Source organism: Megachile rotundata, chromosome 4 (genome assembly GCF_050947335.1).
Source record: "Megachile rotundata isolate GNS110a chromosome 4, iyMegRotu1, whole genome shotgun sequence".
Classification (NCBI taxonomy): domain Eukaryota; kingdom Metazoa; phylum Arthropoda; class Insecta; order Hymenoptera; family Megachilidae; genus Megachile; species Megachile rotundata.
Genome location: NC_134986.1, coordinates 20,000,001 through 20,027,587, shown reverse-complemented (window position 1 = coordinate 20,027,587; position 27,587 = coordinate 20,000,001). Strand labels below are relative to the sequence as shown.

At 44.2% G+C, this 27,587-nt stretch overlaps 1 protein-coding gene across 2 annotated transcripts in view; it reads right to left on the bottom strand.

Moving 5' to 3' along the window:
• Positions 1-27,587, bottom strand: part of LOC100879512 (protein gustavus) — a 179,099-nt gene that overhangs the window by 102,763 nt on the left and 48,749 nt on the right. Inside the window, exon 1 of one of the 2 annotated variants that reach the window (XM_076530360.1) lies at positions 789-1,631. The exons of the other annotated variant lie outside the window; for it this stretch is intronic. Coding sequence (XP_076386475.1) covers positions 789-1,186 — 398 coding nt within the window. The 5' untranslated portion in view covers positions 1,187-1,631. Of the gene's footprint in view, positions 1-788; positions 1,632-27,587 lie in introns of those variants that run through there. 2 annotated transcript variants of the gene reach the window in all.

Here is a 27,587-nt window from a genome sequence, read left to right as displayed (position 1 = left end):
AACAAGGGAAGATCGGGCCTGACGGATAAAAAGGAAAAAGCACATCGGCGAAACTGCATCTCGCCTTCACCCAGCTGCCTAGCCAATCAGAAACAACCTTCGTCGGTTTTAATCTTCTGTCGGCAGCGGAGGTATCGATCTTTCTCTTTCATCGAACCAAACGAAAAAATGATGGAAGCGTCGAAAATTTTTCTCTACAATCCGTATTCGCAATTTCCACGATCCGGATAAATTACCAAAAAGTAGATTAAAAGTACGCTGGAACTCGTGGAAAATGAAACTTTGTTGAAATATAAGTCTTTGTGGATAAAAGAATTTTTACATAACTCTCTCTGTTGGCAATTTGAGTCGGTAATGGAATAAGCGAAATTTGTTTCCACCGGGTCGTTGTTTTCGCGGAAAAAAAGAGAAATGTTTAAACAACTGGAACAACAGACCATTGCATAATAGGATGAAGATTACACATTTTTTGAAAGCGCGCACCGACCTCGTTTCAAAAGAATAATTCTGTCGAAATTTTTGCTACGTTATCGGGTCCTTTGTCTCGTGACGTACAACAAAGTCCATCTCCGTTTCGTAAAGCGACGTCGGTACCGGTTGGCCAGGCTTGTCGAGAACTCGAATTAAAACTCGACGAACGATCTCGAGTGCACGATAACGTAAAATATGGTGCACATAGCACCGTTAACGTCGCAAGTTTCACGAAGCGAAAAGCAAGCCCCACCCCCGAAACTCGAAGGCAAAAGGTGAGAAGACACGCTCTAGGTCGAAAGTGGATCAGGCCTCACCTTGTTTCCATACCAGGTTCCGCAGGAAAATTGCCACGTTGCAGGGTGCAGCCGTACGGGGAAGGGTATCTGGACGAGGGCTGGACCGGGACAGGATGTCTTCGTGGCGTCTGGAAGTGACGTCGACGACGTTGTCGATGATGACGCTGATAACGGTGATGCTGATGGTGTTGTATCGGAACCTGGATCCTGTGAATCGTGCTGGCCACCCTCCAGCAGAGAACATACGGGATGGCGAAATCGGGTTTCAGTTGCACGACGGGCAGCAGCCGGTATTCGACTCCACGTGGACGAACGGGCACCGATCGGCCGTTATCCTCGCTCGATCCGTGCGCCAGGAGACGAGCCTCTCGATGGAGGACGTTGTAGTCGCGACAGCCAAGGTCACGGGGTAACATGTCACGAGGACATCCCTACCAACCACGAACTACCGTCCTCTGGTGCGTCTCGTCATCTCGATAACTCTTTCTCTCTGGCTGTTCTCCGGACGCGAAGGTCCTCCTCCGGCCGCGTCCTTGAAGCCGAGACCACCACGCTGGCCTCGAGGATGCGCTACCCTTGAGACGAATCGACGACTTCGAGACCCTTTCACTCACTCTCCTTCCAGTTCACGAGCCGCGTCGAGAGGATGCTCGTACGAGAGATTCACCTTGGTAATCGAAGACACTTGTCCGCGATCAGGGAACGGTGTCGGGAACTCGCGAACTCGACTGACGCTCGACGACGGCCGTCGACAGCGGCATCGGACGGCGAAGCATCGCGAGTTCCATGAAATCGTCGGCGAATTCGAGGAGCAAGGCGCTCGAGAGGGCGTCGAGATGGCCGCGACACTCCCTTTCGCGCGACACGACGCTCCCAACCTTACATCGACTCGCACGAGCGGAGCCGAACCGGGCGAGAGCGAACGAACGAACCCAACGGACGAACGAACGGACGTGGAACGAAAGCCGAGAGAGGAAGGAACACAGCCCCCCTAGGAGGATCTGCGGCGCGCCACGAATTTCAAACCGAGCTGCGCGCGCGCACCTAAGCGCGCGCGACCGCCCGCTCAGACGAGGCTGCGCGCCAAAAGAAACGCTCCGAGACCGTGTGTCGATCCGCTCTTAGCCTACCCGAACACGTTGCTACGAGATAACCTGCAAGTTATCTATCAAAAGTCGTCCGATGAAATTCACAATTATCAGAAGAGTAAGAATAAGAAAAACAACGATATTAAAATTTACACGAACGAGGTTTTAATACCAATCGAGCTATAAAAGTAACTGGAATCAGATAACATCGGTCAATTTTTATAAATCCTCGTCTCCGGATATATAACGGTCCCGAGCAGGGATCATAACGTTTAAATGTCAATCTGGAAATCACGGCGCTAATGCACGTTTAGCTATTAAAGTGTACGAGATATTTAGTCATCAATGTAACTACCTAACCGAGGTGCTAGATTTTATAGCTCTTAAAGGTTAAAGATACATCTCGTCTCTCATTGCATCTATCTGTTGCTACTTACTTTGTACCGAAGCAATCGATGAAAGATATTTCAACCGTGTCGATCGATTTCGAGTTCTAGTCGTGAAATCATAATTAGATTTGTTACGAGTGGAATCCGATTGACGTATTTGTCAGTTTGTCAATTTGACACTTTCCTCGTTGGGACGGTATTGCACCTGCCACGACCAGTCTGAACTTTCATCGAAGGGTTGGCGAGAAGGGTGAACGGTCGCGTGGGTCGTTTACACCTGCCCCTCCAGACCGTCTCGCCCTGCTACCTGCACAGGTGTCGTGTAACATAGTCACGAATCGCTTGACCATCGTTGCCACTTTTTAACCGTCCGATCCACGACTACTTCGACCGTGTTAAATGCAAAATTTCTCCACGAACAGCTAGCATTTGATCGTCGAGTTAGGTAGACTCCGCGTTTAACGCGATTTAAATTCTGGACGCGAGTATTTTCTGTTATTACACGAAAATATGCGTCCCAGTAATAATTTTGCGAAATTGCAGACTGCGACTATCCAAAATGACGGAGGAATCCGAATTTACATTTTTCAAATATCGACCACGCTATCCGAATCGCGTTAAATGCAAAATTTTCTATAGCCTGGTGTCACAGTTAGGACACTAGCTGCACCCCATAAATGTTTCATTCAACACCTTATTACCAAACTACGTTTTGCATTTAATGCAATTTACTTTTCATGCAAATTTCTTCCGTATTTTATAAAGGTGTGCTTCAAGATTTTGCAGAACTATTTTCCAATGCCCTAGTAATTTTGCGAAGTTTCGACTTAACAAGGGTTTCGAAGATAGTATATCCCGCTGGTAATTCAGGCAGAAGTTAATTAAAAAGCAAGTTTCAAGTTGTTTAAATTCCTACAGAATCGTTCTTAACCGTATTTCTTTTCGTCCAAGACGCACAGACTAAACACTCGAACAGTCGAGATCTTATTTTAAGATTCCTCTTAAAATAAAAAGAAGAATCGTACGATACAATCCGACGGAATTGGGTCATGATTTCCATCGACGAGTCTCGTCTCACTCTCGTTCTCGAGCGAAGGGACTGGGTGGAGAAAAGTCGAGCAAAGAAGGGTGACTGTCCTTAAGAGGATATCTCGAAGCGACCTTCGTCGAAATCGATCGATCGTCTCGGCTCGTGTAATATCGGGAATCTCTTTACTCGTTTATTAGCGACAACAGGTTATCGTACGACGTTCGAACGGTTGATAATCGCTCGTTGCAGCGACGACTAATTGTTAACGAGCACGGATCACGCTGGAAGATGCTGCCCTTTCGATATACAGAAGAAAGAGAAAGGAGGGACGATCGGAATGCGGGCAATTTTCAATCTCATAGTTCGTCGTCGTTAATTATCGATGTTTCCATTCCTCGATAAGTGAATTTTCGTATCTAGCCGTCTTACTGCAACGGTGTACTTCGATTAAATTAATTGCCTTTGATGGCAAGTTGGAAACTACCGATTAGAATTATCGAACAGGTTCTATTTAGCTTTTGCATACTGCGAATAAAGTGTTGCAATTTATATAAACTTGTAGGCGGTAGCATTACGTCATAGGGCATGGGAATCCATGGAGACTGCATCAAAGGAAAAAGTCTCCGAGTTGTATCGTTATGCATTAAGTTACTCCGCGTCGAATCAATACGCGTCAGATCTGTACGTGTTAAGCCGTGACACGATGGATCATTCAGAGTTAGATGTTACGCGTTAGACGTCTACGTGTTAAATCGCCACGCGTTGTGTGGTCCCTAGTTGCAAACCTACTTACATTGTATTAAGCATAAAAACGAGCCGAGCTTTTTGATAAACGACAGCGGTAGGATAATTAATTCCGCGATCGTGTATAATCCAGCAAATTCTGCGATCCTCCTGCTCGTTCTCTTATCAATATTCACAAAGAAAGCAAGGAACTCCGAGCCGCCTAGCATGTTCCACTCTTTGGCTCGGCTTTCGAGCACCGTCAAGACTTCTTTCTTTGTTGTAAACGGGGTTAAACCGTAGTTGCGTGTAATTACGTTACCGCAGTCAATGATAGTGTAAAGACCGGCGCTGAGTGGTGGGCGGGTAACCTCTTAGTATCGGAGGTCTTTCACCCTTTGATAACGATTAACCTCGTAGAAAAGTAATCGAGCAGGATAGTACACCTTTTCCGCGATCTCTAACAGAATTACGAAACGAAGCTGAAAAAATGGTATTTCCGTTATCGAGGTAGGGTCGAGTGCATGGCAGTTCGTGGGAAATCGAAACGGAACGTGCAAAAACGACTGGTATCGAGCGAACTTGAACAACAAAGAAGAGGGATGCAGAAATTTGCATGCCTAGCACCGCGTCTACACGTGGTATTCTTACGAACGAGCCTTCTGTTCGCGGCTGACATTGGACATCCGGACGTGATAAAACCTGTCGACAAACAACCGTACGAGACTCGGCGAATACGAAAATCTGACGGTGTCGAACGAATTCGACGAATTTCGCGTTGCCTCTTTATCGACTTTTACGACCGTTGTCGAGTATCGCTCTCGACCCATAAAACTCCGGCATTTAGATTTTTAATGAAATATCGAAACAACGAAAATTATAACGTTGTTCTTGTTTAACGGTATCGATCGTTAAGTACGAAACTTGAAAAACTGTGTCGAACGAAAAATATTTATTACCCTCCGTTTGATGCCGAATTTCAATACCACGAGTTTGAAAAGCCTGAACCGTATTTGCTACGTTTGTTCGTCATAATGTTTTCATTATTTTATTGGCTGACCCGGTTTTCCGAAAGCATGAAAAAGTCGATAATTCGTGAGGTTTATGAATATGTATTCTGTCGAGGAAAAACAGTGTCGAGAACGGTCCGTAATGTCAACATTTGACGAATGACCCACTAGCGAAGCCACGGCGATAAATTGGTGCAAAAAGAAAGAAAAATTGGTTCAGCTCTGTTGCAAGACAATGGTCGACGCTTGACCCCATATCGCACAAATGACCATGGCAAAGTTACACGAGACGAAGTTGGAAACTCTCCATGACCCACCCCATATTCACCGTACAGCACCAATTAACTACCGATGCTTCCGAAATTCAGACAACCCGCTTCTTGGGAAAATTGTTTAATTCTCGACAGACTATCGAAAAGTTCGACCGAGACTAATTAACGATCTGCTCGATGCGTCACTCTCTTAATAAGCTCAACGAACGATATAAAAATTGATTTTGTGAATCACTCGGCAAACTTCCATCTTCCAATCTCGCGCTAAACCACCACCCTCGAACGAATAAGCGAATCGAAATACGATAAACGTTGCGACTCTCGAATAATCAAGTTCCCCATAGATTTCCACTCGTACCGAAAGAACATTCAAAAACCGTAGAACGCAAACAACCAAACGATTACATCTTGTACCGATAATTGCGAGGACCACGAATAATACGGCAACCCCGAACAGCGAGTTTCGCGGATCGAAAGGGAAAAGGGATAAAAAAAAGCGGCCTCGGGTGAAAAGTTTTGAGCAGAGGGTGCGTTCGACGACGGCCCTGGGCGTCGCATACTCCACCAGCCTCCCTCTACCCCATTGCCATCCATCCACCTTCGCCCCAAGGGTGGTTCGGCTCGTCGAAACTACCCTCGTGCGACCATTGGTCCCTGAATTCGCATGCGCGTCTCTGAAAACTACCCCTATTGATCCGTCACCACGGCTTCACCTCGCCGCTGCTCGTCGCATCCCTCCGTTAAACCGTTTCTCTCTCACCATCGCCTCGTCGATCTCATTCTCCTCGTCCACGCTGTTCGACGAGGATGCCTCCTCGCACGCGAGATCCACCAAGATACAAGCTGGATCTCCTCTTCGCGAGCGCTGTTCGTCCGTCGACTATCGTTGTGTCGCCATCAACGCCGGTCGGAGACTCTCTCTCCAACTTTCGTCCATTGTTTTTAGACGAGCGTCCACTGCCGAGCGTTCTTCTGCTTCAGAAGTTGACGAAGAATGCGTCTGTCGGGCCAATGTCTCGCGCGCAGGAATTTCGCTTTTTGGTGGAAATACAACGCGTGGTGATACAGCGCGCGGGGATCCGACGCGCGAGCTTAACGCACCGCGAAATCGATCACCGATATCTTATCGGTATCCGATGGTATGTCGATAAAAATGTAGGAATTCGAAAATCGAGGAATACAATGGGTGACGATCTAACTCGTGGATTTATAACGCGGTGATCCGACGAGTGACGATGCAACGCGCGGCAATTTGACACGTAGCGATATAACGCACGGTAAACTAACGCAATTGATTACGGTAGAGTACTGCAACAATGCGTGGGATTTGAACGGTCGATGAAATAACGCGTGGTCGAACGGTATCGTTTCGATGAAGCGTTCCTCGTTTCCCTCGATTTAGGGTCTTGCGAGTAGCTGCGCGAAAGAAACTCGGGAAGAGAAAAAAATAGGAAGAAGCTGCCGTGATTTTCTTTCTCCGAAGTTCGTTTACTCGCGCGAGGCCGACTTTAATCGATATTACTTCTCGTGGAAATTAGATTCTCGCCGAGCGGGAATAATTATGGGGCGAGTTCGGTCGTTGGCGTGGCGAGAAGGGTGAAAAGACTCCCGAAGGAAATTGTGATTTCGTTTGCCTTTAATGACGAACAGTTTTAAAGAAAAAAAGAGGGAGAGGATCGTCTTGACGAACTTCAAAGCTCGGGGACTTGGTGCAATTCAAAGAAGGAACTTGGTCGAGGACCGCTTTTCACGATAGAGACCTGTTCGTAACGCGATTTCTTTGCTTTTCGTTTCTTTGTCTCGCGACCAACCCTTTGTTTCGTGCTTCCGGTCGATGTTCAACGATATCGATCCTTCACTTGTAATTACGACATTCTGCTGCTCGAAAAATGTTGACCTTTTTTCTTGCAACTCGACGCGTCGGTCGTTCGCAGCTTCGCCCGTGGCTGCAGCAAAAGTGCATCGCGGTGAAATTAATCGAGGATACAGTTCAACAATTTCGTTCTACGAATACGACTGATCGCGATGTAGAACCGCGACGTATCTTGTTTAAAAAAAGGAAAGGTAAAAATTGCGCGATATTCCCGGCACGGTCGATAATCCGGTCCAACCGATCACGATGACGGTGCAAACGTCGGGACAAGGGTTTCCACGGTCGAAAATAAGCCACGGGGATGAAAGCCATGGCGAGACGTTACACAAAGTACCGAGCGAGGGTGAGTGGCTCGATGCAAAGTAGCTCCGTCTCTCTTGCAATCTGTCTCTCGCTTCGATATACTCTCCCTTCTCTCGATTCGCCCTCCGACATCGAAGCATTGTTTCCACGCTTTTTCTTTTTTTTTCCTTTCCTCGCCCTCCGGTCAGGAAAGCCGAGAGCGACGTCATTTTTCAAAGTGACGTACACCCGCTTCGTATACGGTATATATTTCCCGATGGGACGAGACCGACTAGATAGCATCGTTCGAAATTTCAGACCGCAACGACGAGTTTATACGACGAGCTCGTGCACTCGTGTTTCGCGTGAAAATATTTCGATCTGTTTGAAGTTGCACTCGATAAAAGAACAAAATTCGCAAGGATATTTGCCGACATTCAGAAATTATTACAACAATGTTAAATCGGGTTTTTAATCTTTTTTCGAACGGAGGATAATTTACCACTCGCTTGGGAACATCGAAATCGACAAAAACTAACACAAAAAGTTGACGTAATCCGAAACGAGCGGACAGCGGTTCTACTCGAACAAGAATCATCCCTCTTGCACGCGTCGCTTTACACGCGATGACTCCTCATTTTCTCGTTTCAGCTGAATAAATAGGGGCGCCTAAAATGCTCTTCCGCGTGCCTCTAATATCATTAATAAATGTCGCGTGCTCAAAAACTTATCGCTTCGATCATTTAGCTTTACTTAATTTATAAAAGTTAAACAAAAATTTGATCCATTTTTCTTTTCCTAATCAACGAAATGTACATTCGAACAGTATTCATAGCAGACAAAACTTCCTCCATTCGATCGACGTAAAAACGTCACAAAAAATTACTTAAAAGTTTACCCGCCGAGTAATTGCATTATATCCGTATAAAGTACAAAAGGGGTAGAATGTCCAGAATCTCTCTTAGTCTCAGTAGCGCGAATCCAGCGTTAAAGAAAGACAAAGTATCGCATCTTAGGAGGGAAAGAAAGGAATTAATTATGACGATGAGTCTCATGAGTTCCCTCCAAGTAGCTTCACTTTTGAATTTCTTATTCCGACAACGTACCCTCAAGATTTATCGTCCCCGCTAGACCGGTTAATCGACGCTTCGCGAATGAGCAAGTTTTTCCGCTCGCCAGGTGGACTAATTAAACTTGACGTAATAAAACAGACACGGAGAGCGAAACAGAACGAAAACTTCTATTATTTTCGTCGGAAACTTATCGTTGGATCCCTAACAAACTGATCGGAGATTAATTTCCGTTCCGGGTTACGACTTTCCGACAAATCTCGTTCGCTTCCTTAAAATCGTTTGCATCGATATGTTTCGAGGATGTTGCACCTGGCAACGCTTAGAATAAGCTAATCCAACGTAACGAGGTAAGAATAGGAAGGGGAATTTGCCAGAAAGAGGCGAAAGGACTCGGATAAAAGGACCTCCCTTATCTATCGCCAGCGAGAGGAGATAGAACTCGAAATGAAAGTTTCCAAGAGATTTCTTATCAAAATGCAAATTCACCGACCTCTCCGATTTTCTCCTGGCTTTCTTCCTCTGCTTCACCTGCTTTCCCGTCGAGAATTTTTCTTTTTCCTACGTTTTTTTCTCTCTAACTCGTCGTTTTTTTTTTTTCATCTTATTTTCAAGTATCTCAACCGTGCATTAAGGAACGAAATAATGAAATATAGCCCGGGGAAAGAAAATCGTATTACGTCGCAGCATATCTAACGGTGAACTTTGGAACACGGCCAGACTGACAAAATTTGACGACATAAAAGTGTCGCAAAATGTTCCACATTCGATCGAATAAAATCCGAGCAACGACTCCAGCTTCTCGTTTACGACTCAACATAATTAGTTTTCGAGAAACTTTTCACGCGATATTAACATGGGGGAATAACAATAACTTTTTTAGAAATACTGAAGGAGATACGTGATATTTTACCCGAGTCTTTTACCAAGTTTCCTCGTAAATTTTTTCTTTTCAAAGTCGTGCGTCAAACGACTTTCGAGATACACGAAAACAGGAAAATTGCTGGACGTTTGGGAGGCGAACACGTCGAATCGAGCGAGTGGAGGTCATTTTAAAGCGAATCGAAGGGCATTTTGCGACACGAGGCTCGTTCTATGCAAAACAGCTGGCAGGTTGAAAAGCTAATATTAATCGCGACGGTGGTAGTATCGACCAGTACGCGTAGTAATGACCATTTACAATTTTACAACGTGCCATTTACAATTTAGATGAAGATCCATTGTCTGCGCAACCCTTCTTCCGCCGGTTATGAAAAAGCTGGAGCACCCTCGGCAAAAACCACCCTCCGCTAGCTCTCGCCATTCTCTATCTCTTTTTTACCCTTCAAGCTCGGTCATCCCTGCTCTTCCAACCCCGACTCGTCAGCTGTGATACTTTCATTTCGTGCATTCAGCAATTTCGCGCGACTTCGTCCAATCTAGACTGCCTCAGGCCTAGTTTCCGGCCACGAAAGCTCTTATCGGTCGTTTCAAAAGCTGCGGCGAACTTTTTCTCAAACAGAAAAATAATCCTTTCGAATCTCCGATTTACCAAAAACCTCCAGAGAGACTAAATTACGATAAGCAGAAACGAAGCGGGTCGTAAACTTCGATTCGAGGATCCGTGTTCGCGAAAGCGACACTCGGGGTCGACGTTGACCCGTGTTCCAACAACGTACGATATCTCGTGCGTATCGTTACAATTAATAATGCATGCGATACAACAGCCGGCTGACTACGTACAGAGACAGGCGAGCGGTAAATTTGTACCTGTGCCGATCGCCGAAGAAGGTGATTCATCGCCAGCTTGCCGTGGATGATGAATGAAAATGTGCATGCGTTTAAGCAAAATATACACGGCACGTATACGTCTGTTCGAACGCACGGTGAACGAACCCCGTGAGAGACCGCTGAAACAAAATCGATACGCGAGTAAAGTTGCATCGTGACACGTGGTATCCGCTTGTTGTTATCGATACTTTGTTTCTCACATCGTGTCAACGTATCATTCAACCATGTCCGGACAAATCGTAATCAAGACGCATGAAATAATTCGAAAATTTTCGAACGGAGGACGTGCACAGGGTATCTGTACTGGTAGTTATCGACAGCTGGCATTTTTATCTTCGACTGCGAAAAATAAACGTCTCCGCTGTTTACGCAGCGTGCTGTTTGAAGGATCGCATTCCCGCGTGGAAATGTTTTAGCTACCTTAATAATAATTGTTATAACGCGTTTTACTGCACGCGTCCAATTCCAGCGCGACAGACAACCTGTTAATATTTCATATTATCACGCTCCGCGCCACTCACGACTATTTCTACTCCGACAGCGAACGCGTTAATATTCGCAGATTATTCCGTATTCAGTGATACGAACTATTAATACCGGTGTTTCGTTCTGCGTGGAAAGAAAAGCTGCAAGATATCGTGAATAGTGAGAGCGATCGGCAACGCATTAGCGTACGGCCGTGTTCGAGGTTCAATCAGCTTAATTAGCTAATTGAAACTAGGAATAACGCCGGCGAGCATAAAGCGTCGACGAATCACAACGCGTTCGAACGACCGCGATGCATGAAAAATTCAATCGTGGAACGCATTTGCTAATGATTCTCCGCGCTGCCCACCGATTCATCCTTTTTTCAATTAGCTGATTGAAACGAGTGCGTAAATGATCACCGTAACCAACAGAATACTTCGCGGCGGAACGAAAATGAAAATTTTGCCCGTCCAACCTGCGATCTTCGCCCGAAACGTGCTCTTCCAAGATATCTCTCTATACTCCATAATGTATACGCTGAACCACGCCACCAATACTGTGCTGCTCATCCTCTAAAAGTTTCAAACTGTCGAATCATTAACCCAAAAAGTTTACAAGTTACGAAATTCCAACATCGCAAAATTTGGAAATTCCCGAAAGTTTAGGTGAAATATTTTCACGAAGAACTGTGACATTCAGAAGTCCCAAAGTGGTTCGGCAAAGTCTTAGCAGATTCGGTAACTCCGTCGTTCGCCGGTAGAGCGAGCCCGAGTACCGAAGCGTTCTCGCAAGCGTTCGGCCATCAAACCATCCACTTTCCGAGCGAACCGCAATTCGAGAGTCGTTGAAAAACGCGGAAAAACAGAAGACGCGGAAAAAGGAGAGCGAAAACAAAAAGCGAACGACGAAGGGGGAAGTTAGGTAAGGTGTGTTTGGACGAAGCTTTGTTCGACGGAGGCAGATTGCACGGAGCGCGAAAACGAGAAGGGAGAGACCCGAAGACGAAAGGATACGTCCAGCCTTGGAGCAAAAAACGTAACGGTCATTCGCCCGCAAGGTGAAGAAAAGTTGGCCGTAGCCAGCCACTGACCGGAGCCAAGGAGACGCTTCGAGCGATCGCCGATTCCTGTTCGCTTGGACGAGCCTCTCCCTCTCTCTTCCTCCCTTCTTGCTCTCCGCTTCTTCTTGCAACTTCGTCGCTTTCCTTTTCTCCTTTTTACGTTCCGCTGCCCTCTCGTGACGGACCGGTCCAGGAAAATTACCCGGAAAATTACCTGGAACGAGCGATCCTTCGAACGGAAACTTCTTGGTCAGGCTAATCCGTCCATACTCAACCTGCGGCACGCGAGTATATATGCCCCGAGGAAAACAACTAGAGTGTGAATATCTCTAAGCCGAATTCGGACACGTCTGTTTTTATATTCGCTTTAACAATAGTCCAAATTTATACTATCGCTATATCGTTGTCTCCCCAGGTTCCTGCATCCTCGAATCTTTCTAGATATATCTGAAAATAAATAAATAGATCCGAAGCGATAGCAGAGTCCCAGATACAGTAGTCGATGCAACGAAAAAACAAAAAGAAATAACACGAGCAATCGTATCATTAAATCTCTCGAACCGAATGCAACCTTTCTGCAGAACGAAACTCAACACCGCCTTCGGACGCGGTTCGAATAAATCTCGCGGCAATTTGTGGACACTCGCATCGACGGGGAACACAGAGTGGCGAGAGAGGCAGATTTACAAAAGGCTCTCGATAGCGTGTTCGCGGAGGCTCGAGCGGTAACGATTTATCAACGCGAAACTATGCCCGGCTTTTCTTTTCGTGTAGCTACGCGGCCGGGAACATTTGTTCGCGTCTCTTGTATCGTTGTAACCGGCCGTAGAGTCTTAATATTCCACGGTGGTGGTCATTTATCAGGTACGAGCTCGGTCGAGCGACATTCCTCGTGGTCGCAGAGATACGAGACAATATGATCCTCATGGTATATTTGCTGTTCGTGTTTTTCCGGCCACGTTTCGTTAATTTTCTACGTCTTCGCGATAAAGGGTACGAGTTTATCGTGGCCAGACCGATCTAGCCTTATCTGCTCTTGAAACACGATTACTTCCAGACGATTACGATGCTTAAACTTTCTAACAGAGTCTTGTAAATAGCTCCTCGAGTTCTCGATAGAGTTTCGAAAAAGGAATTCGAGATTATCGACGACGGATAAATAAATGTCGGACGGTAAAACGGGACGATAAGATGGATCGTTCTTTAAAATCTAAACAAATGCAGGATGTTCGTGTACAATTTGTACACGCTTCGTTATTGTGTAATTGACAATTAAAATGAACAGAGTGTTCATCTATCGCTTTCGTTACCATGTTCGATAATTTCCCGGAGCGTGTATTTATTGGATCGAGGGAGATAGATAAACTTTTATCGTAGCATCTGTTGCGTAACGATTGTAAAATGGTTTTCAAGATCTAATAGACACTTGTTTATTACTCGTTGAGGCATTCTCGAGGAGAATCTCGAGTTTTAAGAACAAACACTATGTTTGCATAGACTACCGGAGAAAATATAAATGACATGGAGGATCGAGTTTAAACGAAAGGAGTCACGATATCCTTGACATTTTTCTCTGAAATAATGGCTTGGCATATTTTATTTCGACGGAACAGTGGTACGCGATAACACACGGCCATGTTCGTGGAACTTGCGTCTAATTACTCGCCACCTATATCTCGACCTCGAAACACATTAAACCATGCTTAATCACAGACCAGTGTAAATACGTATCTGTTATTAACTTGTCATTAGAAAATACCTGCTTAAAATATTATTCGCGCCGTTGCTACGTGTTACCTGCTATTACACGGTACTATGTAATGTCAAAAAGTAATATTACAGATACAATAACAATTTAGAATAACTATTTCGAACGAAGACAAGGAAGTACAGACGTATCAGACAATTTTTACCGCTTCGCTTTCCAACTACCGCAACACTTTTGTCATACTTGTAAGTTACACCGAGCGAATAAGCTGTAATTTTCGAACATTCAACGTTTTTGTTATGATCTGCAGTCTCTAGCCAAATCAGAGCAATCAATACGCTCTCGGTATTGGATAAATCCCAAAAAATGTGCCTTCGCTGCCACGAAACCCTGCCTCTTTTGGCTCAAACGGATCCGCATTTAGAGCACGCTATCGGTAGTCTGTGTAACACTTGGAAATCTTTGGAAAAATATTTTCTTCTCGAATTCATAAGATATATTAAACTACAATCTCGGAGAATTTGCTTTCTCAATGATAGTGGAGATCGGTTACTTGCGTCAGCACTACGAAAGGAGAGCGAACCGTATAAGCTACCTTCAAAAGCATCTAATCCCGAATAGTAGAATGTCTGACGTGTAATGCGATCAGATAGAGCTGTTCAAGAGCAACTACGATCTGACGCAGTTGCATTCAAGCACACGAGATAATATATCGTAAACGAATGTTATCTCCGCCGTGTTGATATCGTCTCGGCTCAAGACGTCGGCTGTTTCAAGAAACAACCAAGAAATCATCCGTAAAGCAAATTCCAACTTCGATAATGCTCGTGTAATAAATGCAAGCTTGCGTCTGTTACCGAGAGAGGTAGGTGTTGAGCCCCCTCTCTCTCATCGGTGTACGCTACTCCATTTCATCAAAGCTAGATGCAATATTGCGATCCCAAATAGTTCGCGTCTATTAACCAGGAAATACTATAATTTGCGCGTCACGAATCGATAGTACGAGAGCGCGACGAGAGTCGGTGCGACTGACAATCGTTCGAAAGGATTTTTTCCGTCACCACGTGGCCACCCTACTCCATCCGTGTCCCCACGGTTAGCACCCGACAGGCTTTATGTAACGGGGCTACTCGTAATCGAGTCGAGCTAGTCGACTCGGCTAGCAATAATTTTGGGATTTAACACACAGCTGAGCGTCACGTGGCGCGTTCTATGCCAGAGCGAGCGAAATGCCGCTCGAAATTGGATAGACAGGAGCGAAACGAAACGTCGGAGGAGGGCGGACTGGAACGCGCTCCCCCAGGACGAACTTACCCCCCGGATTGGCTCGTGCGCAACCCTATACCTTTCTATAAGTCCGCTTTGAAGGGTATTAATAATTTAATGCGTTTAATTCCACCGTGCTGCGAGATACGAACATTGTCAATTCACGAACTGTAGCTAACGAGTCGCTGCGAATCGAATGCTCTATATTGACGCGATTTCGCGAGATAGAACTTTCGAAAATTAACATTTGTGCTACGTTAAATCGAAGCTTTATGCTTCGATCACTTATCGGCATATTTAATCTAGGTAGTCATTTTGCAGTGAACGTGAAATTTCTACATTCCTCGCTAATCGAACACAACATCTTTTAATCGTTTTAATATAGTTTTTCCTGAACAACATGGTTTTTTTAGTAAAGAAAGTAGAAATTGCAGGTGAATTTAGTTGAAAGTTGATAGAAAACTGTTATCCGGTTTATGTAAAGGATGCAGGAAGTTTGAATTCGCTGGGTTTGGCACTCGCTATAGTCACGTAACGGAAGTGTAATTTAAAATGTTACTAGCCGGAGAGATCACGTGACGCTTACGTGAACGAGGCTGACGGAAGCGCGTATCCAGCGAAACTAAAACCGCGTGCACAGAGGGTCGATAATGGACGCGTCGCGGTCACAGGATTTGGTGGCGCCATCCGAGTACGAGCTGCAAACTTCCTGTTGCTCCGTCGGTAAGGCAGCAAATTTCAAAAATAATTTTTTCGCGTAGGCTCCATATTCATTGATTAGTACCGATTTCAACAGAGTAAATTTACATTTAGTTTACCACGAAATCGACCAACTTATATTCCAACATTTTAACGAATTAAATAATGAAACGATTTATGAAATTAACTTTTGTAAAATATATATAGAGAAAAATAGAAATGGGATGTACGTATTTCTGAAGTTTGATCGAATATTTCGGAATAGTCGGTATTGTTTTATGGAAGTTGGAATTGTAAGCTTTGCAAAGTATCAGACTGCGTATTGTGTTCAAAACGCAGAGGGAAAATCGATCGATTTCGTGGTGCTGATAATTCCAACATCTACGTTACCTTCCCACGAAGAAGAGCGCTCGCAATTTCTCCTTCGAAGTCAAATATCCACTCAAATGATTCTTACCTATAACAAACAGAAAAAAACAAATGTAATAAAGTTTTGCAACTGTATTTAAATAGCGATTGTTGAATTTCTAGGGAATTTTCAGGTAAGGTTGCACAAACTGTTACAGGATCTGATAACAGGCGTCGATAAAAAAGGAACCTGTCCACAGGATACCGCTTGGAAACTTATGAAATTTCCCATGGATACATACTAAAAGCTCTGCTCCCCGTTAAATGTACAAAAGTTCAATCAAATAATTGTACTTAACATGCAATTATAATTGACGTTATTTCATGAAAGAAAAAATATTTTCAATCGAATGTTTAACAAAGGGTAAACTGGTTCCGTATTCCATCACCTGTGCAATTTGCTCGACCTTCAACTGTCTTTATAAGGATTGATAAAAGATTCAAGGCTATTTAACCATACAGATTAATTAACGGTTGACGTAGAAGGCGTATTTCGACACAAAGATCCGGTTTTCGATTTTAGTATCCGTCCACAGGTTCTCAAGAGTGAGGTAACGCGATTAACGACGATAATTTGCATCGAAGTTCATCGAACCGGTAATCATATTCCTAGATTCGAATCTCGACTCTCTATTTCAGCATTCACGCGACACTTCCGCCTGGCTAATTTTACCGATCGATAATCGATTCGATCTATCGATCATTTCTGTTACATAAACGACGCAAATTTCACTGAACATTGTTGCGACGTTATCCGATAAAGATTACTGTCGCTATTTGTCCTTGTCACGAGTCGAGCGACAATTTCCTACTTGCTACTAATTTTATTACTTCTTAACTGTTGAATATTTGCACTTTTGCATTTAGATCGCTGCTCGGTAATCCAAGTCGCCGAGTCATTAGAGGAGCGGAAAACTGAGCTCACGATTTAATCGAAAATTAAGTAATCAACGTAGAAAATTTCGAGAAAAATATAGACGGTCTATGGATTAAAGTGTTCGTGCCCGTTCGATCACGCTTGCTCGAAACGAACGTCATTCGAACCGCGAGAACGTGTTCAGCGAACTTCGAAATACGAAGGAAAGGGGTCTCGTGGATATGCAAAAGCGAATTCCCGCCTGCGAATACGAATCCCCCAATTTCCAAACGCTTTGAGACTCGGCGCGTCGCTTTCGATCAAGTCCAAACGCTAGTTCCGTCGCTCTGTTAACGCGATCGAGCAGTTTGCAAATTGCGAGCCACCGTAATTACAGGTCGCGCAGACGTGCTCGAAGAAAGGGACAGCTCTACCCTACGTACAGCCATTTTCTCCAAAAGGAGTACAAATCATCCGTTTCACTATCTTTTCCGATGCAAGGATTTGTAACCTTCCCATCATCAACCTCTACTTGTTGAGTTTCAAACATCAATTCACAAAACTCTATCGGTAAAGAATACGGATTGTAAATTTTCTCCTTTTCCTCCCAAATCTAATAAACACTTTCTCGATATATGTCGATGTTATCCTCTCGATAAAACCGGAACGATTAAAGTTTCAAATCTCCCAGTAAACATATTACCAAGACTGTCACGTTCACCTTGTCCTTTCTTGTTAACGGGTTAAATGGCCCCATAAAAAGACACAATCGTCAAGGTGTTAAGGACTCGAATATCGTTCGTGGACTATCCGCGGTACGAACATTCCACGGTTCCACGAGTACCGGCCATAAATTCCGTCCGAAACATCTACGCACGGCTGTGTAAATCCGTTCCGAGCCCGGCGCGAAGGTCGCTCGTTAAATCCACCTCCCGCGTCACGATTAACACGGTATCCGGTCGAAATCCGCGATTAAATGGAAAAATCCCTCCGCCGACCAATGAATTTTCCACCGACGGTGATCTTTAATTGAAAATAATAATCGTTCCGTTTCGCGGACGCGAACGATTATCCTTAACGCGCGTTAACGTCGCGATTAATATTGCATCGACGCTGGCTTCCGGATCACCCGATGAATTTTATCGGGGTCGAAACGTTGCATGGTTATTTCGCGGAATTTCCATTTGCGTGGAGCTTCCCTGTCGGAGCCCTAATTACAGGTGCAATCAGTCGACGCACACGGACAGAAACGCGTGTGCGTTGATTGCGACAGAGAACCCGATCGTGGATGGCGAACGGATGGCGATTGTGTGACGCCACTGGCCGGAAATCGAGCGACGTTTTACGCGAGAACGTGCTATCCGCGCGGCACGTAAGAAGCCCCTTCGACGCGACCCACGTTTCCGATTGGGATTCCCGCCGCCATTTCCTCAGGATGGGATACATCACCGAAGTCGTTCAACCTCTACGGGATCAATCGACCACTTCGACCCTTCCCTATCCCTATACCTTCTTATGGTTATTTCAGGAAGCACTTTCGCATCTGCATCGTGTCCATATCTTTTTTATTCCAGTTCCGTAACGGGGACGAAGATCGATCGATTTCAACCGCCTCGTACTTACACATATGTGGGCGTTTCATATGTTTTTTTAGTTCATCGACCAAATATCGTTGTGCTTCTTATAAATTCTGTAAATATAGCATCGGAAAATTGATCTTTTGCTGCTAAAATAAGTTCCATATTAAATATGTTCATGGTACACGCGACATTCTAACGGGGAACAACTGTCTTTTTCTCAACTACTTTCCAAAAAGGAAACCTCCTTGAGGTCGTACGTGACCCAGGTCAGGGTGGTCCGTTAGTCATGCATTCATAAAATTGTCAGCAGACCTCAGGCACTAAGATACAAGTCTAAAAGGTCCAACTTTTTCTAACGCTAACACATTTTCCGAGCTTACGTTAATCCGGGATTTCCAGTATATCCCCGATATTTAATCGGAGTGTAAGATTTGTGAAGAGCTTTATTTTTAGTTTCGCGCGTTTCCGCATTTTCGTTCCTACGCGTGTTTCGATTCATACAGACTCTTATTCCGGCGCGATGCCAATATTTTCGACAACCCTCGACGCACCGTTCGAAACGATAGAAATATTCGCGCTGAATTCGGCGAAAAAATCGTTTCGAGTTAAGTCGATTACAAGCATCGGTAATTAACGAAATGAAAAAAACTTCAAAGCAAAACGCTACGCGGCACGGCAGAGACTAATAAAAAAGCCGGTCGGAATAAAGCGGGATGATCGCGTGATGCGGTAAACGGTTGCGCAGAAACACGCGATAAAACGCAAAGAGGACACAGTTTAAACGCAGAGGTTGACAAAGATCGTCCCGACGAGCACAGGGAAAAAAGAAGAACGCGTGGAAAAAGAACGAGGCGTTCGTTCGCTGCCTCGTTTCGTCGCGGAATCTTGATAAAGAAGCAGGATAGAGGGAACGAGAGATAGCAGGTAATCGAGCGTTGAAAACGCAATTTGAAGACGAGAAAAGTGACGGGAAGAGACGCGCAGACGACCCCCCGGTTGCCTCGAATATCGCCCGCGCCCATGCCCGTTCGAGATTCCCGGATGGATAGCGCAATCAACCGTTCCTTTCCTCTTCTTCGACCTCTGTTTCCTCGTTTGCGTCGCAGCGGGTCACCAAGCAATCCAGAACTCCGATCCGCGCGTAAAACTTCCTTCTATTCGTGAAACACGCAAACTACCGAAACGATATCGCGGCAATCAGCGAGGTTCTTTCCTCCAGAACACGGATTATAGAATTCCGATCGATCGCCGACTGATTTTTAACGAAGTGCGCTACATTTAGACACGGTCTGGCTACCACTTTTATTTCAGCATGCTGCCGACTTAAATATTTTTATGATTTAAAGTTTAACTGAACGGTCTGAGTAACTCCAATTATAAACGCATTAATTATTTGCAAAGTTGTAGATTTGACACAGAAGTTATCGATCATTGTAGATTATATTTACTTTTTAATGTGGTAAAGGATCGGAAAGTACGACTTTCGAATGGGAATTTTAGTCTATAAAATTTTGAGATTCCTTGTAGCGATGTCGAGATCTTCCTAAATAGTTGTGACTGTAAGATCGTCGCAGAACAGGTTTCTCGAATAACGGACCAAGTAACGTTTAACTAACGTCGATAGGGAATATTTGTACCTTTTGTTATCTGGTCGGTGAGCAGCAGTTTCGAAAGAAAACAGGAATTTTCTAGCAAGCAGAAAACACGAGCGTCCGTTGTTTACCTGCGGGACAGGAAACGGTAAGGGATCGTTTGACTTCGTCGAAGGTAACTTTGTTTCGTAACTTCGCACTGTAAAGAGAAGTCACAAATCGGAAAAAGAGACGGATTCGAAACGGGATCGGAAGCAAGAAGCCTCCGTCGTGCTATCGCGAGCCGCGGAAGGCTTCCATGGATTTCGACAAAAGGATGGACGCATCTTCGACTTCGTTGCTTCAAGGATATTGGAAAGTTGAAATTACGGAGGCGAATATCGTGCTACCCTATAAATATCGATTACCTAGTTTAGACGCGATTCATAGTTTCCGTGCGTTATTACGGTTTCGCGATGAAATCCTTGTTGATCGCTATTTGTTAATAGAGAGTTCCGTTTAAATATCGCGCTGATAAATGCGCAGAAAAGCGAATAAATTGAAAAGGAACGCAACAACGTACCTTTTCACTCTGGTATTTAAATCGTTCATTTAATCGTGTGCGGAAATATTACACGTTCGATTGATCCAACGGCGGATATTGCTAGTGAACCGCGCAGAATATGTTTTTTTATTTTTGATATTCACAGCTCGTCATCGTTCTTTTTCCTCGTCGATGTAATTTCATTTAGGTCCACGTTAAAACGTTGCAAAATTAATGTTCCCTTATCTGGTCATCCATTCGCGTTATCGACGAAACCAAAATCGAAACGAAATTAAAAAATGATTATTCCGCAAACTGTCGATCAGAGACAACGCTGATCGACTACGCGTATCGAAATCGTTTATCGCTGTTCGTCCTCTCGTTTCGAACTCTTTTATCGTCCTTTCGCTATAAAAGCACGTCTGTTCGTGCAGTGTGTCAGACGTGGTTGGCGGCTTAAATTTATCAATGGTTTTTAAGGGTTGAATATATGCCTCTACAACGACGATATACAGTATCGTTCGTTCGGAAGTTCCAATAATCCTGGCAAAGCCCCGGGAGGATTTGTCCAATATTTCAGTCTGGATGGCAGAAGATAATAGAGACGTTAGGTTCCAGCACGAAGCGATACGAAACGCGAACCGAACAAAGTGAATTAAATTCTTTGATCTGACAATAACCACTCTTTGATCAAGCTCTTCTCAATTACCCTAATCGTTCGCAAAGTCCGTCATGAAGTAGCTACGTTAATTCTTTCACGTTCAAAACTCGTGACCTTCTTTCTCTTTTATTAACGCGTCGATTATCAAAGCGAAGCTGACCATGCGTTGTACAAGCCGCGATACTTATTTCTCTTTCCTTATCGATGTTTCGCGTTATGGCTACCGTAACGACGATGTTCGAAATTCGTTTTTAACAGAAAAATATGAACGACCGAATCGCTGTGCACACCGGTGATCGCAAACTCCACGGCTAACATTTTCGACGAATGCAAAAATATTGCGATACGTGGCTACGCAAACACGAATAAGCAAAGTTTACATTGACGGCCGATGAACGACGGAGCGAGCTGTCTTTGCCGTGTACACGTACTTTTTAATTGTTTCGCACCGAACGATCGGATCTATTTGAAATCGCGCTACCGCCAGGCACACTTAACGTCATTTATCTTCGGGCTACGCTTACGACATCGAGGGTGTTAATAAATAACGCGCGGGCGCACTTTACGACCCGATAAAAGCCATTAACGGAAGGAAAAGTCTTAATAAAAATATATCTTGGAAACTTATCACCGTAGAAATAAGAGATACGCAAATGCAAATTCCTTGTAACACCGTAGGATACTATTTGTCGATGAAATTACACGGTGTACCCGTTTTTAAGATCGTTCCGAGAGTATAATTTACTAAAGTTACGACTGTTCGACAGAACGAAAGTAAGTGATTTTTAAACGCCTGCTTATTTTAATGACGACGTATTAAGGTAAATGTGACCATTAGCGCTCCCGTAAATGACCGTCCTTTAATTTCATCGAAAACGACGCATAAAGCGAACTATCGACGAGAACTCTAAGACACTGACATTCAAAGCGTTTCACAGATATTCGCTTAACGCTATTTATATTTTGACGTCGATCAATAATAATAAGCTTTAAAGAGAACCTACTGGTATTTCTATTTAATGCCGTATTTAAATAGGTAAAATCGTGAACAGTGAAGGATAAAATGATTCCCGAATTCCATCCGGAAGAGCGAATCACGCGACGCGATCACAGAGAGCACGATTTACGTCGGAAAGACGTACGATTCAGGAAGGAAACGAATCGTTGCCGGGCGTAAATGAAATATCGAGAGGAAAGTAATGAAACAAATGGAGCGTCGTTGAATTATCGCACAGCAGGCAATTTTATTGCTTTTCTCGAGGGCAACGATTAATCATTGCGCGCAACGAACGAGAGCCGCGTAACTCGAGCGTTTTAACCCGAGTTCCGTCGGTTTTCAAAGCCTCCAAGCCAAAGAGCAAAAGAATGTCACCGGAGTTCGTTTCGTGTCTTTGACGTAAAAGAGTTCTGAAGGGGCGCGAGAGCAAAAGCGAGCCAATGAAAATTCAAATTCCAGCTTTTCCCATCTTCGGGCTGGCTCCGCTTGCGCGCGGACTTGCTCGACTTTGACGTCAACCGTGTCAACAAAGTGGAGCAGAGACTTCGATGAGAAAACGCGACCTCTTTCCGCTCGATACTTTTATCGCCTTTACTCAACTTTTACCTAGGAAACTTGTAATTCTCCTTCATTGTACATTGACATTTCCAATAGTCGGAAATTTTCCGGCATAAACAGGTTGTTAGAAACGCTCGGCGTACGATTCGATGACATAAAAGCAGCGCGTTTATGTCGCGTCAACTTATACAGTTTAAGGTTTAACGAAAATATGTAGCTCATTGTTACCTAACAGCAAACTCTTTCTGTCTACAAATTTAGAACTTTAATTAATCAATTTCGGAATCGAAAGTATCCGTATTTATAACTTGCCGCGCGGAAGAAAATTTCTGATGGATACGAGTCAACTTACTTCTGACAGCAACGTCAAACTTTTTCCGGTATCTAATAACTGTCAGATCGAAAACTGCCATGAAACATCGCGTACATCGCGTTCGTTACAGGACCCAAATAGGATCAATAAGAAATCTAGTACGCTCTTCGTTGAGTAGGACAATGAACCCACCGATACGAGGTTAATTACGCGAATGAAATTTTGCAAACAAAATAGATTCGTGAAATGAGAAACAGCTACCATATGCTCGGTTCTCGATGAATCTATCCGCGGAAGCCTGCGCAATTTATGCAGACCATGATATAACAGTTCGATTAATGTACCAGCGATGAAACGTAGGTATCTGGTTTCAGCAGGATCGCGTCGTTGTTAATCGTCCGCTATTCTCTTCGACTGACATTCGCGTTTCTCGCGTGTAATTTCCTGCGTGGATTAATTATCGAGGCGGTGCGGCGGTTCGAATCGACGCGGTTATGTCACGCCGATTACGAATCTGACCGTGATTGTAACGCGCGACAAGCCGACTCGTTAATTAATCGCGTAATCATGGGTCAGAGTATGCTCCTGCGGTTTGATCGCTCGAACAGGAGCGCCAACAACGAGCGGAGACGAACAGGAAAAATCATCGCGGCGTACACGCGCGCGTTCGACCCAGACGGTTACGCAATCCGCGTTCACGCTTGACCCGGTGTCCGCGTAACAGAATAATCGTCCAACTGTCAACCAAGGCGAATTATTTGATGGGCGAAATAGCGGACTTGACGATCCAAGTTCAAAGGCAGGATCGTCGAATAAGTCGGCGATATTGGTCATGAATTTTCAATACGCTTTAATTTAAGGTTCAAGACCAATTATTTGCATTGTCAAGGATCATTGAAGAGAAAATTGTTTTAATAGTTCAGTGAATAGTTAGTGCCGACTGACGCATCCGACAAGTAAGTTACAGTGGAAGGTATTAACACCAAATGGCCGTTCCACAAGATCCGTATTATAAATGACACAATTTGTTGAATTGATTCTTCTGATATCTGTATTGATCTTCATCAAGATAATTAATGTGTGTACTTGTTTGTTCACTTACTTTTTGACTCCGTTTTTCATCTCAAATTAAGTAAGATTATACGCCGATAGGTTTAGCGTTAAAACCGGGCTATATCAACGATAAATTATTAAATGAACACGAAACATTCGCGTTTATTCTACGCACGGTATTCACTTTGGCGGTAGAAATACACGTACAGAGCAGTCAAAGGGTTAAGAGTGGATGAATTTTGAAGTTTCACCGCGTTATCGTCGACGCTCAACAATTGTGCCACGATTTGCATAGTATCTCGGGAATCTGTAGGTTCCGTTGCATCGCGAAGGGAGCAGCAGGTTGCGTTCGCCAAGTTGCGCCAAGACATTGGGACGACGAGCGCCGCGTGAATATTTATACGGAACAGTTACGAGCAAGGGAATCGCGTATTCGTCCCCCGAGTCACGTACGTCGCGCTGAAAATCTCGCGGATTCGCCAGCGAGCGGTTTGCGTCACGCGTGCACGCGTACTCGCGAATCCGCTTGATTGCGTTTAATCCTCTAATTCAATGACGAATCTCGCGGGTACAAGCTTTCTCCGCGGAGTTCTTCGCATAAATAAACGCGGCGATTCTTTCACGGCTAGCGAGAAATTTCGCTTCAAAGAACCCTCGATCGTTTAAACGAAGATCCGCGATATTATAGAGCCACCGAGGATAAGGTATTTGTACCCAATCGTCTTTCGAGGGTGTGAAAATTAATCTCAAAGTCAAACGAGCAGCTCCAGTGTTTTCCCGTAAACGAAGAAAGCAGCGGAAGAGACAACGGTTGATCGTTATTAAATTTCATCCGGCAAGGCGTTATGAAATTTCCACGGACGTTATTCTCTCATCAGCAGGATAAATATTTCCATAGTACGCCGTGACAACAGTTTAATCTTACTCTAAGGGAGAATCAAATACTGTCGAGAAGAAACTTTAGCGACCGGCTGAAACAACGCGAGGATAAATATTCCGTTCCGAGATCCTGCGTAAATACTTGTCGCGTTAGATCTTTGGCGAAGGATCTAACCCCGTTAATGACACGACGCAATCATCGATTCATTATCGATCGAAAAGAGATCAAGGAAGGGGTTCTCGTTAAAATGCAATAATGCAAAGTATCTCGTTTACTGTAACTGGTAGCTAACTAAAAAAATATATACACAATTTGCTTATCTGAATTATTTATAAGGTCCAAGAGAAATGCCACACTCGACACAGGAGTGCAAAAGTTAAGAATGCGCAAATGTCGGAGCAATTTACGAGCAGAATTCGGACGTAACCTGCGTCTGGAGTGGTTACGCAATTATGTTAATTACGTAAGAGTAAGCGTTCCGTATAAGGAGCATCGAAGGAAAAAATAAACGCGTTTTTATCCGCGCTGCGTATCGCGTGCACTCTTTTCACCTTTTGCTCCGGCGAGCGGCGTGTTCCCTTTTAGCCCGGATCGCAGCCGTGAAAAGTGCTCCGCATGCAAATGAAACGATGCCGGCGTATCTATGAGCGGGAGGCATTAAAGTAGCGGGATAAAGCGGAAAACTTTAGGTGCATCTCGCTCTACTGCTGACTCCCCCCTTTATTTTCTTTTTACGCCAGTTCGTTATTAGACTTATCGACCCGAGCCGACCTAACCCGACGCCGGAGGAAATGTAACTATATCCGGAGTCCCGTGAAATTTACGAGCTACTAGGATCTCTTTCTGCTCTCTTCGCTCTGTTCCGTCAGAGGGACGACAGATTTCATGCAAACATAATTAAACTTCGTTCAACGACTTTTTTCATTTCAGAAGGAAATATGTATTTTCAAACTGACGTTGTATAGCCGCGCTCGCCGAGAATTTCGTGTTCTTCCCAACGATTCTACGACACGCGATGTATCCAAATTTAAGTACTTGTACGAACGAATATCGCGAAGATAATTTTCTGAGTTCCAAACAATAAGATTCCAGGAGCGTTCAAGAGACAGATTCGTCTGAAACGTTGCAAGTGACACGACCTTGAAGAGGTACCTGAGCGTTCGAAACACGTAGAAGAAGGACTGGGTTACGAAGCTATGCCAAAACAGACGATGCCAAGGTTCGCGTTTATTGCTTGCCTCCGGATCCAAATTTGTTCGACCGTCTGTTACTGACGTTCGTAGCAACTACAAAGACCAGCGTGGGTGTTGAATACGAAGTTTCAGGTTTCTCCGGGAAGAATTGTTTTCTTAACTGATTTCGTGCCGGTTTCTTTCGCTATACGATGCTACATCTTTTTTATCGTTAACGAGGAAGTTTATACAGGTGTCTGACATTCATCTCGTTCTCCTTCGAAATTCTCAAACTTATAGGGAAAGCTTGAAAACATAAACGTTACATATTTTGCGATATTAAACACGTCGAATTGATCATGGTGGATACAGACAATTGATTATATTTTAAATCTATTAATTATTTGAGAACAGTCAGATGTCAAGTTTCGATTTACTACCTTGCAGGTATTACTGCCTTCTTCCATCTTCAATCAATTATTCGTTGTTACATTCGAGTTGTTGATTTTTAATGGTGTTCGAAGCATTCAACGTGTTAAAGGTACGAATAGTCCATGTTAAAATTTCACCTTTCCATTTGCTGTCGCATATCGTTAATATATATGGCGTTTGCGATGCAATTTTCAAAGTCTCACTGATAAAAAATAAATCTCGCGAGAGACTCGACTCCAACAGCAGGGGTTAATTATAGAAAACTTACGATTACACTGAATTTCTCGAGCTTCTGTTCCATTTTTATACCCTTCGTTATTCAATTAAAGTCGTGCCTCTAAGGTATATCGTGGACCACCGATGTCGAGCGTGATACGAAACGTGTTGCGTAACGTGTACAAATCGATCGCCATAAACTGATTAACAATTTGTCGGCTAAACGCACGCTCTCGAAAGATAGAAAAATTTGTTCACCTAGAAATAAAATGGAACGCGTATCTTTCATACGTACCGCATAACAGAGATGCAGCCGAGTGAACAGAAACCCGAATAACGAAGGAACCATAGAATCGATACCCGGTTAATAGGGGTTCCGCCAATAATTAGACCCGTCTAGAGTTTCGTGTACGCGTTTCGCCTACATTATCGCGGCGAGATTTCGCAAACATTCTCGTTTCATTTTGAAACACAGTCGAACTGAACCGCAACAACGAACGCTTTGATTAAAGCTGTGATAGTGTCCCATCGGTGTCGTTAAACAAAACACGTTCAACTTACCGCGTATACATATATTTTGAAATACCGATACACGTATGAAACAGCTGTGGACAAATCCTTTAAACGTTTCAATTCTGAAATCCGCAAACTTTCGACGTGCACGGTGCACATCCGTATGTTCTTCGGAGGTCGCTCGAATTGCCTAACGCGGACGAACAAAGTAACGAAAACGATAGCCTTTGTAAACGGAATTGTGCAAATAACGTTGGAAGTTCGAAACGAAGAACGCGCGATGGAAATTTAATTTTACGTAGATATTATTACAGCTTCTTGAAAGTACGTTTTTGTGCAGGAAAAAAGAAGGACC